This window comes from Stegodyphus dumicola, chromosome 3, assembly GCF_044657685.1.
Source record: "Stegodyphus dumicola isolate Sdum_Otavi_A_Nest chromosome 3, ASM4465768v1".
Taxonomy (NCBI): Eukaryota; Metazoa; Arthropoda; class Arachnida; order Araneae; family Eresidae; genus Stegodyphus; species Stegodyphus dumicola.
Window position 1 is genome coordinate 250698798 of NC_140770.1, and position 19940 is coordinate 250718737.

The following is a 19940-nucleotide window of genomic DNA, read 5'->3' on the forward strand; positions in this document are numbered from 1 at the left end:
AAATTTGAAAACAGTAAAAAGGAAATTCTTCTAGCTATTGCTTAAAAACAAATGAGATACTGTGGTTCCTGTGTAAAATTTTTTAAGACTATGCAAAAATAAATTGTAATACAAAAAGTTAAAATACAAGAAGTATGAAATACTAAACAAGAAAAACTGACAAATAAAAAGTGAATGTAAAACTCAATTCAAATTTAAAAGTTAAAAAAAAATGATGAAAATTTAAACAATTGTAAAACATTTTAAAATTACAACAAAAATTATTTAAAATACAAGTAAAATTACAGAGAAGCAGTAAATGGTAAATTAGCCTAATTCGAATCTCATTACGGACTTATCAAGGGAAATGCACAATGAGTTTCGAATCCAGCTAACTCCATAACGCATTTTGTCAAAAAGAAGAATTGAGACTGAACACAAAAAATCTTTTTGAGTATAACTCATTTGCTTTTAAGCAATAGCTTGAAGAATTTCCTTTTTACTTTATATATATATCTATATATATGTATTTCACATTTTTGAGTTTTGGGGGAATTTTGAAACTCAGTTTTAGTTTATAATAGTAATAAAAATAGAAAATTAACATATTATTTCAGAAAAAAAATCATTTAATTGTTAAATGTATGAATCTACATCAACATTAATGATATGCAGCATACTATAAAAAAAATTGTGCTGTTGTACGCAGTAATCTTCTGTAATTTTGAATGGATAAATCTAAGAGAAAAAGATTGCTCTAATCCTGCTGAATTTGAAAGGCATTTTAAAAAGTATTTCAACTTTATTACACTGTTCGTTTTAAATTTTAGAAATTATATATACTACTTTCAATCATGCAACAGAATCATCAACAACTAGTAATAACAGAATCTAACATGTTGCAAAATGACAGGGTTCATACGGTCCTTAAGAGTCCTTAATTTTGGCCAAGATCAGCAGAAGGTCCTTAATTTTAATTATCTGAAACTTCTGTCTGTTTTTATGACTGCCATTTTGAGTGTGAATTAGCATTTTGGAGGAATATTTTTGGCAATTCACTGGCATATATGGTTATCTTTTGAATGGGTTCATGGGTTATACTTTGTTTTTATTTCTAATATAAACAATGGGATACTCAAGTTTAGTGAAGCATAAGCATTTCAAAATTCATTTTTTCTAATAAAGAGCTCTTAAACAACTTTTGCTTTCAGGGATGTGAATTCTTTTATTAAACGGTTCTAAATTTGGTGGCTCAACATTTTGGCAATTTTAAGTTCAGTTTCTTCAGAAAATTTTTAATTCCGAGATCTGAGAAGACTTTTTTTAAAACATCGTAGCATTGATAAATTTCATTAAAATAATGGTAATATATTGAAATTATATTTAAAAAATAACATTGAAATAAAACATTTTTATTTTTTGCTGTTATATTATAAAGTTTCATTTTAGCAACTAATTGTACAATATTTTCAATCTGAAAAATAAACAATGTGTAATGCAATAAAGCACAATTTACAAAACAGCTCTTAGCAAAAGCAAATTAGCTATGTAATTAATTAAAAAGTCTTCTTTTTAATTTTTTCATATTAAGAGTTTTTCCCATTTTGTCTCAGAATATGCATCAGTTTTCTCTATAAAATTAATTTTACATTTTTTTCCCTCCCTCCCCCTTTTTTTTCCCAAAAATGGTTTTGGCTTTTTGCTGTTACAGAATTGGTAGGGATAATTTTTCTTTAGGATTTTAGACATTATTGCAGCTTGGAAAGTTTAGAAGGATTTGAAGGCAAAATTTATAGACCTATGATTCTAGATACGAGAAATATGTGACAAATTGGAAAATGTTTCCATGGTATCAACATGTAATGGATGTATTTTACAGAAAGTTTGCAATGAATTTCTTACTTTTGGGAGAACGTCTGGAAGAACAATGAAAACATATTTGAATGTTTTACTTCTGATACTAGCATCTTTTTCTTAACATGTTTCTCTTCCCTTGGTTTTCTTTACTTTTCACTAGACACAAGCATGGAAAAATATCAAAAATGCTTCTAATCTTATAACATGGGCAGGCATTATAGAAAGGGATTTTTTTATTAATAAGGAAATTGAAAACTTGCAATTTAAAAGATTCATTTAATATGTCTTAATGCATCATACATATAGCTGGCACTAAGCATTTTCCCACCTGATGCAATCTTTGTGGATCCTAAATTCTGCTGCCTAGTGCCTACCTTCTAAACTGATCAAGTATGTGACAAAATAAACACACACACACACACACACACACACACTCACACAAAAAAAAAAAAAAAAAAAAAAATCAACATAAAGCTAACTGTTAGTAAATGCCACTTATCTTCTTTCAAATATGTCCAACTATTATATATGTTAAATATATAATGCTACTTGATAAATTGCATATAATTAATTTTATTTTCAAACTTATTAATAATTATGCTAATTAATTCATGTTTAGTAATAATGCACACTACTTAGGGATCTATTTTATTTTTAGGATGGTATTACAAAAGTGAAATTCAAGCATAGATAATATTTTAAATTGAATTTATTCAGTTCCTATTTGCTCATAGGTCCTTAATTTTTTTCATTAATGGCCCTTAAAAGTCCTTAAAAGTACTTAATTTCCATGTGCAGAAATGTGTACAAACCCTGAATGATAAGCAAGGTTTTTGGAAGGAAGCTTGTAAAGCAAGTTTTTGGTAACGTTCCATTTTTTCTGTTAAGGGGGGGAGTCACAAAAAGTAATCAATTATTATTTTTTGATTATCTAATTACTTGTTGCTTCTTTTTGTTCAGAACTTAATCCATCACCTTTAATCATCAGTAAATGAATAAGAATTTTACCACACTTTTCATTGGATTTTTTAGAGAAAATTGCTTTTCCATTTTATAGAAGATATTTACTTTAAATTAAGCTGTTTGTAAATCTATACCTTTAGCAGATGCTTCATTGTTCATTTCTTCCACTTTCATCCCTTTTTCCTGGGTTTTACACAGTTTCTTGCCCTGTTCTAAGAAATTCAATCTTGATTATGAATAATTATTATTAATCAATGATTGAAATTCATTTTCAGAATATCAAAATTAGAAACAGCTGGGATTTCAGCATTTCAATCATAAATGTGATTTCAGTGATCCAGAAATCAGCTGCTGGAGTATCACAGGAAAGTTTTGTGTCCTGTTATCAAACTAGTAATAATAATTTTTGGGGCGGGGGCTAGAACTCATGGCCTTCTTATATAAAAGGAAATGCTTACAAAGTAAGAAACATAACTAATCTGTGTTGAAAAGTTTTACTCTGAAGTGAATAAATAAAACATCAATAAATATTAAATATAGGGTAATGATTTCTAATGCAGAGTTGATTGTAAAGAAGTGTGTTTGAAAGTAGAAATAAATTACTTTATTGAGCATTTCCTGTACTCTGGGGTTAGCGTTAGCAAAACATCACAGTAATATGTACAATCATTTCTTGATCAACTCAAATCTAGTCAACTTCTGATTGGACTGATTATAGTTAACTCAGGTCACCGTCTGTCTTCTGACGGTGGAAGGGTGTAACTGACCCTGTCTAAAGAAAAGTTGCTTATTGTGGAATTAAAATTACAAACCATCAGTGTGAAACAAAACTTTGTGTGGAAAATACACAGAATAACAGTAGTGACAATAAATGGTATTTACTAGAGGAAACTCTGGTTTTTTTACACAAGATTGAATTCAATGACATTATTCGAGTTCTGTTGTAAATATTCTACTTTTATGCTTTTTGCATCTTAGTTTGTTCATTTCTAATGATATTTATTCTTCTGTTATTTTACAGTTTTTTCTTTTTGTTTTGAATGCTGATTTATTTTATCAAATGAAATGAACTTATTCTCTAAGTTAAATTATGTTAAAATGCAGATAAATTGGCAATAATATTTTTCTGTTACTTTTAATAAAGATTATTTCTTTATCCTCTATTATTTTTCTGTTACTTTTAATGTAGGTTATTTCTTTTTCCTCTGTTTTTCTTTATAAACTGTTACTTTTAATTAGGCATTTCAAATTTATTTTTCCTGCCTGGCTTGCCTCGTAACCATAGTAACGACAGCTGTGGTAGATGATTGTCTCCTAATAAGTTATTTCTTATTTCATTTCCATTTAGTGAATTTCACTTTTTGAATTAAAAAAAAAAAAATGATGAAGTAGCCTCAAATGAGGTTGATAAAGTAAGTGCTTTGGAATGTTGATGACACACATTATGATTTATATGGAGGGTCAAAAAGACCTTGATGTGCCTATTCTCCCAACTGACAATTTGCTTACAAATTGGTACACATAATTATTTAATCATAAAATGATTCATATTTTCTCACAGTCAGTAAGTACTGTTAAATTTATTATTAATAATAGATATTTACATTGCTTTCCTGTAATGGGTAGAGCTTGCATACCTTGTTGTTAATTAAGCAATCAGACTTTGAATGCATTAGTTCAGTAATTAAACTTAAAATACTTTGTCATAATTTAATAGTCAGACTGTGAATACTTGTCATAATTCAACTTAATAAATTTCATATTTTAGTAAAAGACTCGTATGAGTTTCTTTTATATCTGAAGCCACCATTCATTTAGGGAGTCTGATATTTATTGCAATTGTCCTTTGCTTTTTAAGCAACAATTTATGCATAATTTTTTAGAAAGAATCATGTTTGTGAATAAAAAAACAGGGGTTTCGAATTAGACTTAAAATAAATTGATTTAATATTAACTAATTCCTTATTTGATAGCTTTTGCTTATAGGTTTCTAAGCTGTGGTTCAGTGTTTTGAATGGGCCTTTAATAGTATGTTTATCCAATGATACTCACAAAACTCTACAATCTGTTTGCTGCGACTGTCTCTCAACTCTGCCCCCAAAGCTGTACCAGGAATTAAATGTAGGAAAAAAAATTTTTTTTTTAATTTAATCTGTTTTTAATCTTTGAGTATAATATTGAATTTATAATTTTAACCTTTTTCATTGTAATTAAGCTATTTGTATAATAATTAAAATAATGCATTTTAAACATTTAATTCCCTGTGCATTAAGCAATGTGTGTTCATTATGATATTATTATTATTTTTTTTTCCTGTAAGTTTTCAAAACCTAACCTCTTTTTTTAAGAAAATTATGTAATACATTATTTAACAACTTTTTTTAATAAAAAAATAATTTTGTTTATAAGTAATAAATATACAGAATGTTTGAGAAAAGTATCTACAGGTTTTATTTCCTTAAACATCTAACTTAAACTTGGACTTCTAGTCACAAAAATCTCAAAACGAGAGCAAAATTTTATGAAAATGGTTTTGTAGATGGAAGAGTATACAGTAAAAATAGTACAAAATAATATGAAATCTAATTTTTTAGAAGTCTTTGTATATAATACTTCTGTTGAACTTAAGAAAATGTAATGAATAATCTACTGCCTAGAATTTTTGCTTTAGAGAGATCTTATAAAAAGTTAAACAGTAGAAGGTCCGAGATCCGGACGTCCAGTATCCAGAATGATCTAAAATCTGGACCTCAAAGCCACCACCAACCATTTTTGTTTTAGGATTTTTTGGGGGCTATGCTTTATTCATGCACAATTGATTTCCCCCCTCATAATAAAACATGCCAGGAGTCCTGATTCTTAATCTCACTTCGGCACTAAATAAAATATCTCATTATTAAAGAAACAATCATCTTAACATAAATTTATTCAATCAATAATTTGACTCCGTAACTGCGTATCTCCTTGGCATACATGTCCAACCAAAACATTCTACATAGAAACATTAATTTTACACCAACTAATATTTTATATCCTTGACGCCAACCTTGCAAATCATTATTTACCATATTTTTTTTTTTCTTCATCACCACATGTTTATTAACACATGACAATATAGAATTCTTCTAGTCACAGTACTGAAACCATTTCATCAAATTTGATGTCTTAGTTTGAGAAATTTTCTTACATGAAATACCTGTTTAGGATCATAGTTAAGGGAATAAAACCTGTGGCCTCAAATGTCATGTTGCGTTATAACTTTGCATTTTATTTTCATCATGTCATATATCCTTTGAATATTTTTGCATCTCACTTTCTTAATGTATAATTACATAATTCTTTCTTTTGAAGTCCAAACAGCAGATATTATACATAACAATACTTCTTGGAATGACTTCTGATTCAAATCCAAATGTCAGAGGTGCTGCAATTCGCTGCCTGGGTGTGTTTTGTCTTTTCCCCTCTTTAACTCAGGTTTGTATTATTAAGAACAGTAGCCAAACTTTAAATCATACTATTTCTAAAATGCTTTTTTGCTTTATCAATGGATGAAACTATAAAAATGAAATATTTATTTTTGCATCTAGGATATTTCTTTTTTGAGTGATGTATCAGAATGCTTAAAGAAGTCTGTAGATGATGTAAATGTGAATGTTCGTTTTAAAGCATCTTGGGCCCTTGGAAATTTAAGTGATGCTCTTTTTTCAAACAGGTAAGCTGGATGGTATTTAAATGTCCAACAATGAAACAGAAATCTTAAAATGTTTGCATGCACATTGAAAAAAAAAAAAAAAAAAAAGTTAGTATCCAAATTTATGTAATTATTTTTTTTTTTTTTTTCATATTGGCTACATTTGTTTAATTCATGTTTATAATTCGAACAAATTCCCCCCCCCCCTTTTTTTTTAGGAATGTGAAAATTTTTCACTGAAATAACAAGATTTTTTTCTTTTTTCAGCAGTTGATTGTCCTTAATTTTCTGCAAAAAGTTATAAAACTGAGTACCAGAATGTTAATAAACTAATATCGGAAAAATGATTATATTAAGGCTTATCAGTTTTGTTTCAATTTAATAGGTTTTTATCTACTATTGTAAACTAAACTGACATAAAATTTTTATAAAAATGAATATCAGTTGCTGTCAAAGAAGTTAAACATATTAAAACTGTAACTTTCATAAGCAACAATTTTAATTTTTCTGCCTGCATAGTTGAGGCAGGGGTTTTCAACTGGTGTGGAGCTTCATAGTTTCAGGGTGTATGTAAGGTCGGCCTTTATTTACCAGTTCAGTATTTAGTTTTATTTTATGGATAATAATAATTTCAAAAACTATTTTTATTCAAGTTTTGGTACTTAACATTTTCTATATTTTCTCTTGTTTAATATTTAAAACACATAAAAATAATCTAAATTTAAATAAATGTATATGTATTTTACAAGTTTTGAAAAGGAAGGAACAGTGGTAAAAGGGATGCATAGGACAAAAATGGTTTAGATAACCACTGAGTTAAGGTAATCGTACTTTAGGAATAAGAATCAAGACATGAGGGTTTTTATTATTATTATTATTATTATTATTATTATTTTAATTATTATTATTTTTTTAAAGAGGAAGACCTTGCTTTTTTTTTAGTATAGTATATGGCCCTGCTGAAATAGAATAAAAAATATGTTTTTGTATGGATGTTCTTAAATGTATATGTTTTCATATTGAAACTCCCCTCCTGAAATTTAAAAAAAAAAAAAAAAAAAAAAAAAAAAAATTATTGATGCAATTATTTGCACTCTTTTCCCTCTTCTTAAAATTTTTCTATGGACACCCATTTTCAAGGCACTTCATGAAAAATTAATTTCAGTGATTAGAAAACCCTCAACATGTGCATTATATAAGAATGTTTGACAGAAAAAATTTTGTATGAAGGAATAAAAGGAAATCATGCAGCAAAGACAGCAAGATATTAGAAAGCAGAACTGTATACTTTTTGTGGTATGTCTATTTCAAAGCTGCTTTGGATGGCTAAAATCCTTGTTTCTGTTTTCATTCTTTCTCATTCTTCATTAGATATTATTACGTTTTGCTGTATTCACTCATGAGTCACACACAGTTACCTTTTGAAGGGAGTGAACCTGTTTGTTCAAATTTTGTTTTGTTTGTGCATCGCTTTTTAGTTGAATATTCATATTTTAAGTCTTAGATTGAAGCATTTTAGCATGTGTGATTTGCATCTTGACCATATAATTGGGTGTGGTTTATTTGATTATGACAAAGTGTTCAAGGGCTATCTGCATAAGGGAAGAGATGCCTTTGTGGAGGACTTTCTAAGTGAAACTGGTTTGTATATGCATTGCACATGGCTGTATAATCAGGAAAAAGGGAAATGACAACTTATATCAGTACCTGAAAGAAACAAGTTTTATTTAATTTTTGTTTTCATGTTGTTATCTTTATTTTAATACTATATATTTTAATATATCGCATGCTTCTGATTTTACTCCTGTTTTGTATATATCATTATCTGTGTTTTAAGAAAATGTTCATCTCAACATTCATTGTTTTATCACTTCTTATGATTTTATGCTGTTGTTTTGTTGTAGTATTTATCTAATAATTATGCTTTTACCAAGTCTGTATGAGAATTCCTGATGTGTTTGGTGCGTATAATCTCTTAGGTTTTGCACCACTTTGTTGTATTTTACATGTTTATAAGAGTCACTATATGAAGATTAGAAATTCATCTTCAGGTTTGTAAATTCCTTTATTGTTGACCTCTTTCTGGAAACCAAATGTTGCTTACTGTTAACAAGTCAACAACATTACTGAAATTGATACATTAAGTGGAAAAACTGATTAGCTAGTTGGGCAATCACTCTAAAATCCTAAGTATTTTTTAATCCCAGCCATCTGGTATCTATAATTAAAATCAGGTTACCTAAATTATTATTTAGGTAAGGTGTGCTTAATATTAAAAATTGTAATAATTATTAAATTCATATAACAAATATACTTTTCAAATTAAATGTAATTAGCAGGAAGGTTTTTCATATTTTATAACTGATAGCTGGATCAAATATTATTTTTTTCTGTGTATAATATAATTTTTATTTTTTATTTATTTATTATTATTATTATTATTAATTTTTTTGCATAAAACATTATGCTTTTGACACTATTCAGTTGATTCAGGAAAGGTACAGTTCTATATCTCCCGTTCTACTGGGCCGATTGACGAAAATCCAATTGCATTTTTCATGTCTTGAAAGCGCGACTTAGGATATGTATTAGATTTATATATAGCATTGTTCTAATATAGGTATTTTGACACAATAAGATTTTTTTTGGAATGGCATGCAAATTTTTTTTTTTCATATTTCAATTCTACAACTCAAATTATGCCAAACTGTTAAGTTTTATAAAAATCGTGCAAGTAGTTTTTAAAAAATTAGTTCTCCAAAATTTTAGTTGGTATGTATTTATTGATAACTCTTTTGTTATTACACTTACTTGATTCCTTCTTTCACAGTTCAAAATTTAGGTTCATTCCAAATAAAATTCTACTATTTTTTATGATTTCTTTTTAAAATTTGTATTTTAAAATAATTTTTATAAATTTTTTGGAAAAAAATGTGAATTATAAACTGTAAAATGCTTACCATCATCTTAAAGTAGATGTAATTCTAAGCATATCTGCAAAAAATTAGTTTTTTTATTCAAAATGTTCTAAGATATACGTGAATTTACGTACTGGCACGTTTTGAAATTTGAAATATGATATAAACGATGATAATGCCAAATGTGGCTTACGCACTTTGTTTAAATTATTTGAAAGTAGGAATAATGTCCCCCCCCCCCCCCGTCTCATGCACAATGTAAAAAGGAAAAGGGAAATAGGTTGCCATAAATTAAGATGTTTGCCAAGTGAATTATTCTTGGCGTAAACTGGAAAAAAAAGCCAAGATAAGTATTTGAATTTCTCGGTAAATTTCGCACCAAATTTTACAAAATTTAATATTTAGGCATAATTTGACTCGTAGAATAGAAGTATGGAAAGAAAACTGCATGTTATTTCAGAAGAAGTCTGATTTTGTGTCAAAATACCTATCTTAGAACAAAGCTATATATAAATCTAATATATATCCTAAGTAGTGCTTTTGAGATATGAAAAACGCAGTTTGAATTTTGTTGATCGGCCCAGTAGAATGGGAGATATAGAACTGTCCCCCGCCTCCCCTTTTTTTGCACAGTGTACATAAAGAATATATTATCATAATATGTAGGTTCTATGGAATATATGAATTTATATTTTAATGTATGATACCTATAAGGATAGTTATATACTAGAGCGTGCATGTTTTTACTTAATAATTTTGAAATTGCTAAGATTCTCCTCTCCCCCATAATGTGTACTAGTTATTCTTTTGAATTAAATATATATATTTTTTTAAATAGAGACACAACATTTTTATGTAAGGAAATATCTGCTCAGTTCTTCTATTCTACTGGTATGTCTTGTGTTCATTTCTCCAAAGATAGTGACAGGATAAAGGCTAATGCTGTAAGATCTTTAGGAAACTTCTTGCATTATATTCCAAAGCAATTTTTAGGTTAGTATGAAGCCTTTGTATCAAAAGTTTATTCATGTGAAACATTCTTTATTATTTGATATTTAGGTGTAGGTGCCTACTCTAGTAGAAAGCTGTGTTATGTTTCAATATATTTATATATGTTATTATTATTTATAATATATTAATACAAATATTGTATGTTTCAATTATATCGGCATGCAGTTTTATATAAGCCTGATAGGATGTTATGCTTGAAACTGTAAATGTTTCTTTCAGTTCATAAGAGAAACTGTATGTCTTATGACATTCATGTGGTAAATTAAGAGGGATCTATTGACTTTTAATGAGCTATGAATATTGGAGATGATATACATAGTAATTTTTTAATTCTGGAGACGTAATTTTGTGGACTATACTTTTCTGTTGCTGTTGATGCTGTTACTGGAAACAAGCTTCAGAAGCATTTTCAAAAATTAACCAAAGTGGCTGACTGGTGCTTCAGAATTGGATTACGCAGAAAGATCATGTTCCATCATCTGTTTCATGCACTGCAGAAGCCTGACTGTCTTTGTTAGCAAGTTGGTGGGGTGGTACCACAGATGCCTTCTTCACCATATATGTTTTTTGAATTTTAGTTACCAGTTTATCTAACTTTTGATAAAATCTGAGCCCCTCCAATAGCCAAGTGATTAAGACTGCTAAATGCAAGAAGTTTGACCCAGGTGCAATCTCAAGTGAACAAGTTGGCTGTAAGTTGGTTTTTGTGGTTTTGCCTCTGTGTAACATGAGTACAAGCGGATTTCCCTTATAAAGGGACTTTACCAGTTAAAGATTGCTGAATACTGGAGGTTTAACTCCAGATAAACAGGCTGGGTTGGTTTCTTCCATGTTTAAAGTGAATACAAGTCTTTCTTTAAAAGACCTTCATGAAGGCATTTCTCGTAAGCAGATAGCTCTTGAATGCTTTTTTCGATAAAAGTCAAATAACCAAACCATAAGAAAATTCTTCATAAAGGTATCCCTTCCTTTAGGCAAATAGCCCTAGTGTGCTTTGCCATATTCAAATAACTTAACCTAATTTGACAAAATTTGCATGCCGCTGAAATTCCATATGACTATTGTAACATACTTGACAAAAGCTAACACTTCAGGTATATTCATGTACTAGTTCTTAACGTATTTGTGCATCTCTTTCACCAATGTTGATCATTCTCCCTTCCTTCCAAAAGTAAAAAAAAAAAAAAATACCTGTATACATTTATTTAGATTTTGATTATTTTTTAACATATTTTATAAATTAAATTGCAAAAAGTGTAGAAAATTTGGTAAATACCAACATTTGAATTCTGTCAAGAATTTAGCTTTACTTCTGTGATCATAAACTAAAGCTAAATGCATGATAGCTATATAAAAGCTTTAACTCATTCTCCCTTGGAGGAATCCACACCTGGCCTAATAGTTTGTAGTTGGCAAACAATATCACTTGAATGCTGTTGTATGTCAAATATATTTTGAAGTAAAGTGCATAATGACACCATTCAGTCCATGAAATTATTGATGCTGCTATCTAGACATGTCCATCCTTGAATTTTAAGACAAAGCCCATTTTATTAAAAAATAGTTGTAGCAGATATTATTCTGCATGTCTGTTGCTATTATATTAATATTCCAAAGATGTGTGTGTCTTAGCGTATTATGTTAATATGCTATGATATGAGAATAGTGAGTGAATATGCTATGATACAAAAATTCGTGTGCATATACTCTTATATGCTTATAGCCTGTTGAGTGATAAATATAGCATGAATGATTTGTTATGTTAATTGTAGAATTGCACCAATTTTATCAGCAGAAAAAAGTTTTCTCATCTCTCTAAATACTACACAAGTTATATATACAGATATTTGTTTATTTATTATTCTGTAGACATTCCCATTTTAATCCCAAATCCTATTTGGTTCATACCTGTTAAATTTGACTTGTTCTTGTTTCTGTTTATGTGTCTGTTGCATATGATATGAGAATATATTGTGAAATTTAAAATTGATATTCTGCAGTGCTGGGGTATGCTGAAGGTCTGAAATATTATAAATAAATAAAAAATAAATTCTAGTGATAAAAGTCTACAGTGATAAATAGATTACAATTTTCTGTATTTCTTTTGAAATTTTTAATAACATTTTGATAATTTTCTATGTAATCTTTTATATTCCCTTTCCTCCAGAAAAAAGAGATACACTAATAAATACAATCTGAGTTTTAAAAAGTGAAATACATTAAGAGTTTTATTAAAAGTTAAATATTTGATGTTTAATATAAATTAAGCAATTAATAAATTATAGTTTCAAATTGAAGCAGCACTGAACTTTGTATAATTATGAATTATAGATTAATATAGTAACTATAAACTAAACATTTTTCTTATTCTGTTTTGTCTCAGGACATTATTTTTATTTTGGTAGAATTTTTTCATTGTAATCAAATTTAATTCTTATTTTATTTCTATTAATCACAAAGATAGCCTGGTTTCCAAAAATTAAGGAGAAATCACAAAAATAGCAATAACTCATTCAAAAATAAGGCAATCTGTATAAAATTTGAATATGCTGTCCAATAAGAATTGCTAAGTAAAACTGCATTAAGCAAATTAGTGGCATTGTGGTCAAAATATGTCATCTCCAAGGAGCATACAATTGCATGTTTCAGAGCAAGCTTGTAAATTTCATTGTGATACTGAGATAAGAAATCTGGTATAGCTAATTTCTAATTTCCATGCATCATTTGCCTGGCAAAGTCAGACAGAAGTGACCAGAAGGCTAAATTTGAGTCCTGTGGTTCATAGACTTAACAAATTCTAACCACAGATTTGGCATCCAGGAGGTTCAGTCAAGGATAGCCAACTGCTACGACAAGTGCTGATGATCAATATTTTTTATTATGCGCATGGAGGAATAGAACCTCAACTCCATCCTCCATTGCTGCAGCCACTGGAAAGTTAGTGTTTATGCCAACCAAGCATAGAAGGCTTCATGAAGGTCTGTACATGAGGTGACCAGCCATTTGCATACCACTAACATCACATCATAGAAGGGAACGTTTGAGGTGGGCATGTCAACATGTCCACTGGACAGCTGATCAATAGAGGGCTGTTCTGTTTACGGATGAGTCCAGATTTTGCCTCCATAATGACAATAGGTATTATTTGATTTGGAGAGAACCTGGAAACCGTTATCATCCATCAAACATTCGTGAAAGATATGCATACAGAGGAGAGAGTGTCTGTGTTTTTGGGGTAGTATCTCTTTGGGTGGACACATAGGTTTCTATGTCTTTCCACGTGGAACCTTGAATGTTCAGGCCCATAGAGGTGACATCCTTGATCCTTATATGCACTCTTATATGACTGCAATAGGTGATAATTTTCTGCTACAGCACAAAAATGCTAGACCCGCTCGCATTGTGGATGATTATTTTCAGCAGCAAACAATTCAGTGCATGGATTGGCCAGCTCAGTCACCGGACCTGAATGCTATCGAGCATATTTGGGATGCTTTAGAAAGACTTATAGCTGCTTTCAGTCATCTTATTCAGACCCTTGCAACTGCTTTGTAAGTGCAATAGCTTTCACTTTCTACATAACTTGTAGACTGCATAATTGACAGCATCACACGTTGCTACATGTGTTGCATTACTTCTAGGGGAGATCATACTCCATATGGAAGGTAAATTTCTGTACCAAACTGACAAATTCAATTTGCTCATTCTATACATATGCTAATTTTGATAATATCATAATTGTTTGGTAATTTTTTTCAGGTTATTTTATACTTTACTATTGTATATTGTGGGTCAGTTTCATTAAATTCTATGTGTAACTTTTTGAGTAATTGTCATTTGTGTGATTTTTCCTTAATAAATGATAACCAGCCTATTTGCATGTTTTTGTTGTTACATATGAAGATGAAACTGTAATATAGAAATTACATGCTTAGCTCTGAATTATATCTGTAGCGTCAGCTACTGATTTTATTATTTGATTTATCTACTGATTTTATTAACTTGGCTCACTTTTATTATAGTATAATCTTAAATCATATTTTATATTTAATAACTTAACCTTTTGCATTATGTATAATTTTCTTTGCAAAACTTAATTCCAGAGGAGGGAATATTCAGATAGTTTTTTTTTTTTAAATTTTTGCTTGGATTTAGTATACTATTTTGTTATTTTATGACTAATAAGAAACATTTCTTTTCTTTCAATTAGATTTACCTCCAATGCAAGATTTCATTAGAAGTTCATGTGAAGCTCTTAAGTTAGCTCTGTCTGCAACATTCATGAAAGTTTGTTGGAATGCTTGCTATGCTTTAGGAAATGTATTTAAGAATCCAAATCTTGTAAAACATAAAGTGATTGATTTGGTATGCATTTGTTGTTTATTTTCTGCTATAATTACGCACTGCTTACTAAAAATATGTACTGTAACATCTTATAGAATGATCTATAGTTAAAAAAAAATTGTGTTGGTAAATTTGCAATTAATAATGATCAAGTCAATTCAGAATTTCATAAAATTATTGAGTGTTTGCGAATTCTAATTATAAGGCCATCCCCCATAAGTAAACCCGTTTTTCACAGACTTTGTTAAAACATGTTCTAACACATTTGAACAAACTAATGTACAAATACCACTTAGCAAATACAGTTCCATTCATGTATATTCTAGCTTGCATCTGCTGATACATCTGTTGCTTTAATAGCTCCTCATGAAATTGGAATCGCAGAACAGCACATCAGACACGTCATTCTTTATGAATATAAAAAAGATAGCAGTTCAACAAATGTTGTAAAAACTGCTGAGGAAATATATGATAAATCAGTTTTCAATATTCGCAAGTGCCAATGATGTTAATTTCTGCACATGAACTATGCTTGAAAGATGCCAACCACTGTGGCAATCCTATCTTTTTGGGTAATGATGTGTTGAAAGAAATCCATTTGCAACTGTCCATCATTATCAACTATCCATCACCATTTGAAATAACATGAAATTATGCCTTAACTTTTCAATTGGACTTCATGTGAACTTAGTGATGCTAACTGGAAAAATAAATAAATAAATAAATATATGAATATCTATGCTGTTCTTCAGGTTAGGTCAGTTTAGGTTATTCAAGTAAGGGAAAGTACACAAGGTTACCCATTAGGCATGAATATGTTTTTGTGGAGAACCTTTCTAAAGGAAATTGGCTCTTATTTATGTTACACTTGATGAAAATCCTGAAAGCTTCAAGCATGCCAACCAGCCTGTTCACCTGGATTTGAAACTTGAGACAAAATCCCAGTATTCAGCAGTCTTTAACCACTTAGTCACTGATGAGGGGTACACTACTCTTCACTCACATTAAAAATAAAAAGTTTTCTCCTTTTTTGAACCATTTAGTGATTTGTGATTTGAAGCTTGCAAAAATTTCATTGGTGGGCAAGAATATAATTCCCAGGAGACACTAGAAGCCTTTTTCTCCAACAAGTTGATTTTTTTAGGAATGGCACAGTAAACCTATTACAGCATTAAAAGAATATTATTGATTGAGATGGGAATATGTAGTTGATGAAATTAGTATCTTATTTTTATCTCTTCAAAAAATAACATCACACATGGAATGATTTGATTGTTAAAACTTTTACCTTTTATGTACCATTACTTATAATTGTTATTCTTGTAAAATTAAGAATAAAATTGCGTGCATGATCTCTTAAAATAAAAGATGGCTTTATTTAATAAATATTGGCAAAAGGATAATTCAGAAGAATTTCTGCAACAAAATTTTAGGAATTCTTTTCATGAAGGCATCTTTTCCTAGGTTGCTTGCCATCACATACTTTTTTTCATTCTTAAATAACCAACCAATAATTTGCTTTCAAAATTAATGTTTTCAGTTTAATTGTTTATAATACCTAAAGCTTATGGTATCTGTTGCTTATCCTTACAGTGAGATTTTTTCTATAATTACACATTGCTTTTAAGCTAAATATAAATGTAGTGTGTTTTGTGTTCATTATATAAATCTTAGATTTTTTATGAGAATCTTACACATGCCAGAGCAGGATATATGTAGACGCTGAGCATAAAATATATATATATTGGTTTTATTTCTTAAATACAGAAATTAGTACAAGGATATTGACTATTCACATTTTATATTTTTGTGGGTACTTACATATTAATGCAACCATCTTGGCTCAATTTGGTAATTTTTTACAGATGAAAAGGTAGAAGTTACTTATTGGATGCAAGTTGATGGTTTTTGTACCTTTTTCTAGAAAGATTCCCAAACTGTCGATAGGCGTTATAACCATATGAATAGAAAATGAGCTTTAGTAATTTAAAATATGACTTTTAAATGAGGATTATGTGGTACAGTGAAAAAATAGAGCACTTAACTCATTAATGGCTGATGTTACATTTTCGCAACATTAGTCGAAACATTTTTTCAGCTTCTTTATAGTATTTTATTCTGTAACTTTTTTGTTATATTGTACATAAAACTTCATTGAATCTGGCCCCAAAAAAATTTTCTCTCACGATAAAAATAAATTATAGCTTTGGTTATATATTTTGCAAAGTTTTTTCCCTTTTAATTTTGAGTAGATATCATAGATGGAACAACCAATGAAATAATTTTATAAAGACACGCCAATCTTCTAGAAACATTAACTGTATAATGTTGTCAAAAGGTAAAGTTATTATTTTGTCTTTGTTGGTATAAATATGCATTTTTTAAAATGTTGTGAAGATTGAATGCCATTTCAAAGCAGTCTCTGTATGAATACATAATGATTTTCTTCACAAATTACATGAAACAACTGTTCCAAAATAATTAATATTCAAGATAGTGGTTTTAAACATGAATGAAGCATTGTAATTTATGAAAACTTAGATGGATATGTTGTTTTAGAATTAAGATGAAGATAATCAAATGAAATAGATTTAATAGTGATTTTCCTTGAGCCATACATTATGACTGATATGGAATGGATTGATGATGATATGTTAGAGAGAGTGAATAATTTTAAAATGCAGAAAGATGTTTTAGGTGAGATTGAGATTTTTTCACATAAAAAATGTAATAATATATAGAATTCATCAAAAAATGATAAAATAAATTCTGAATCGTCTAAAACAGAAATTGGAAAAATTGTTCTTCTGTACGCTCATTGATGTTTGTCGACAAAGAATCCATTAATATGCTCAGAAATGACATTTTCTACACATACTAATAGCAAGAAGAAATTCCATTGAGCTGATAGTAATGCATTGGATAAAAACAAAAAAACTGGCTGAGTTTGTGTTTTTTTTAATATTTTAAATGCAGTTTCATGCAAAATAAAGTTTTTTTCAACACATCTTTCTATAGATGAGCAAATGATATTTTGGTAGACAACTATGCAAAATGTTTCTCAGAGGAAAACCCATTCATTTTGAATATAAAGTTTGGTGTTTTGTGCTCCTATGAATAGTATATATATCATTTTGATATATATTCAGGAAAATCTTCAAAGACATTGACTGATTGTGGACTAGGTAGAGATGTTGTAACAGGTCTTAAAGTATGGTAGAATATCAGTAACTTTTAAGCGTGGCGGAATTCAAATCAGTATGTATATTTTGACAACTATCTTATGTCACACATGTTGTTGTTGGAATTCAATGAGCTGAAATTTCATGCAGCTGGAACAGTTCTTGAATACAAATTAGGAAATTGCCATATTATACTTGTAAATAAAATGGAGAAAAAAGAATGTGGAACATATGACACCTCATTTGATAAAGAGCATGACATTTCAGCAATTTGATGGAACAACAATTTCGTTATAGCAGATACAATTTATTTGCTTTCAGTGGCCAAGAGGTATACACGAATAGGAAATAGATCTGTATTCATAAAACAACCTAAATTCATCAGAAATTACAGCAAATATATGCATGGCATGGACCGTCTGGATAGTTTTATTACAATCTATGTATATAGATTGCTAGTAAAAGTTAAGAAATGATGTGGGCCTATTTTTACAAATTTTATTGACGTAGCTAAATCAAATGCATGGAAAATTTGTAAGACTGCTCTAGACCCCAAAATTTCCGTGTTAGATTTTCAAAGAAGTGCTGTGCTGCCACTGTTGAAAACAAGGGTAAATATTCTGAAATTCACAGCCTTCATCTTCATATACTGATTGTGTTGGGCAACCTTCTTTCTTTCGAAGTGAAACTAGAAAAGACCCACAATTCCAAGAAAAATTTAAGGAACAAAAATAAAAGATGCAAATACTGTGGTAGCCAAACAATAACTATTTCTAATAAATGTTAATGTGCCTTTATATAGCAAATGTTCAAAGATTTCCGTGTATCCCAAAAGTAATTGGTTTAGTCTGATGTTGCTATTTCTCAACATTTTCTTCTACTAAAATAATTTTTTGCCTTGTTATATTCTTTTCTCTTAATTAGATTCTAATATGTCTAAAAAAATGTTTTTTTCCTCTCCTGTGACCTTCATGGGAAAGGAAGCATAAATTGGTTAAATCCTTTTTCAAATCTTTCTGCAATTTTCTTGCACTATTCTTCTCAAAAAAAAAAAAAAAAAAAAAAAAAAAAAAAGTTTTTGCCTGAAAAAATATAATTTTTTCTTTAGAAAATTTTCTCATTTTTTCCTTTAGAGAACTTTTAACAAAATTCTATATTCCTGCAGAAATTTTATGGCAGTTTCTTCCATTGCTGGAAAATTGCACAAGCTTACACTTTTAAACCAAGGCAAAGAATATATATTATGATTTGTTTATAAAAACCATTGAAACTTGGGATACAACAAAAGAAAATGCATACGAAAATAGGGGTGTTGCTTGACTAAAGGATTGTTATGAGCATGATTGCCAAAGTTTGGCACATTTTGAAAACTTGGTGACTTCTACTGAGGTGGTTGCACTAATACATAAGTACTTTTTTATGTACGCTGCAGGGGGGACAGTTCTATATATCTCATTATACTGGGCTGATTGCCGGAATTCAAGTTACGTTTATCATGTCTCGAAAAGCATGACTTAGGATATATTGCATAATATATTTTTTAGACTAATAATATATTTTTGACTTAAGATATATTGCATATATATGAATATATATTTATATATATAGCATTGTTCTAACATAGGTATTTTGACACAAAATTGGACTTTTCTGAAATAACATACCAATTTTTTTCATATTTCATTTCTTCAACTCAGATTATGCCAAAATGCCAAATTTTGTAAAAATCGCATGGGTAGTTTTTAAAAAATTAGCTCTCAAAATTTTAGCTCCTCCATGTTAACTGAATTTGGTATATATTTATTAACATTTTTTTTAATTAAACATTTTTGATTCCTTTTCATTTTGAAATTTAAGTTATTCCAAATAAAATTCACCCATTTTTTATTATTTATTTTTAAAATTGGTATTTTTAAATAATTTTTAGAAATTTTTCGAAAAAAATGTGAATTATCACCCTATAAAATTTTTACCATCATCTTAAAGTAGATGTAT

At 29.1% G+C, this 19940-nt stretch overlaps 1 protein-coding gene across 3 annotated transcripts in view; it reads left to right on the plus strand.

Moving 5' to 3' along the window:
- Positions 1–19940, plus strand: part of LOC118194171 (HEAT repeat-containing protein 6) — a 138995-nt gene that overhangs the window by 104637 nt on the left and 14418 nt on the right. For all 3 annotated transcript variants that reach the window (XM_085814039.1, XM_085814038.1, XM_085814040.1), the window contains exons 17-21: positions 4786–4920; positions 6151–6273; positions 6387–6511; positions 10247–10401; positions 14630–14784. In XM_085814039.1, the coding sequence (XP_085670165.1) occupies positions 4786–4920; positions 6151–6273; positions 6387–6511; positions 10247–10401; positions 14630–14784 (693 nt within the window). The remainder of the gene's footprint in view (positions 1–4785; positions 4921–6150; positions 6274–6386; positions 6512–10246; positions 10402–14629; positions 14785–19940) is intronic.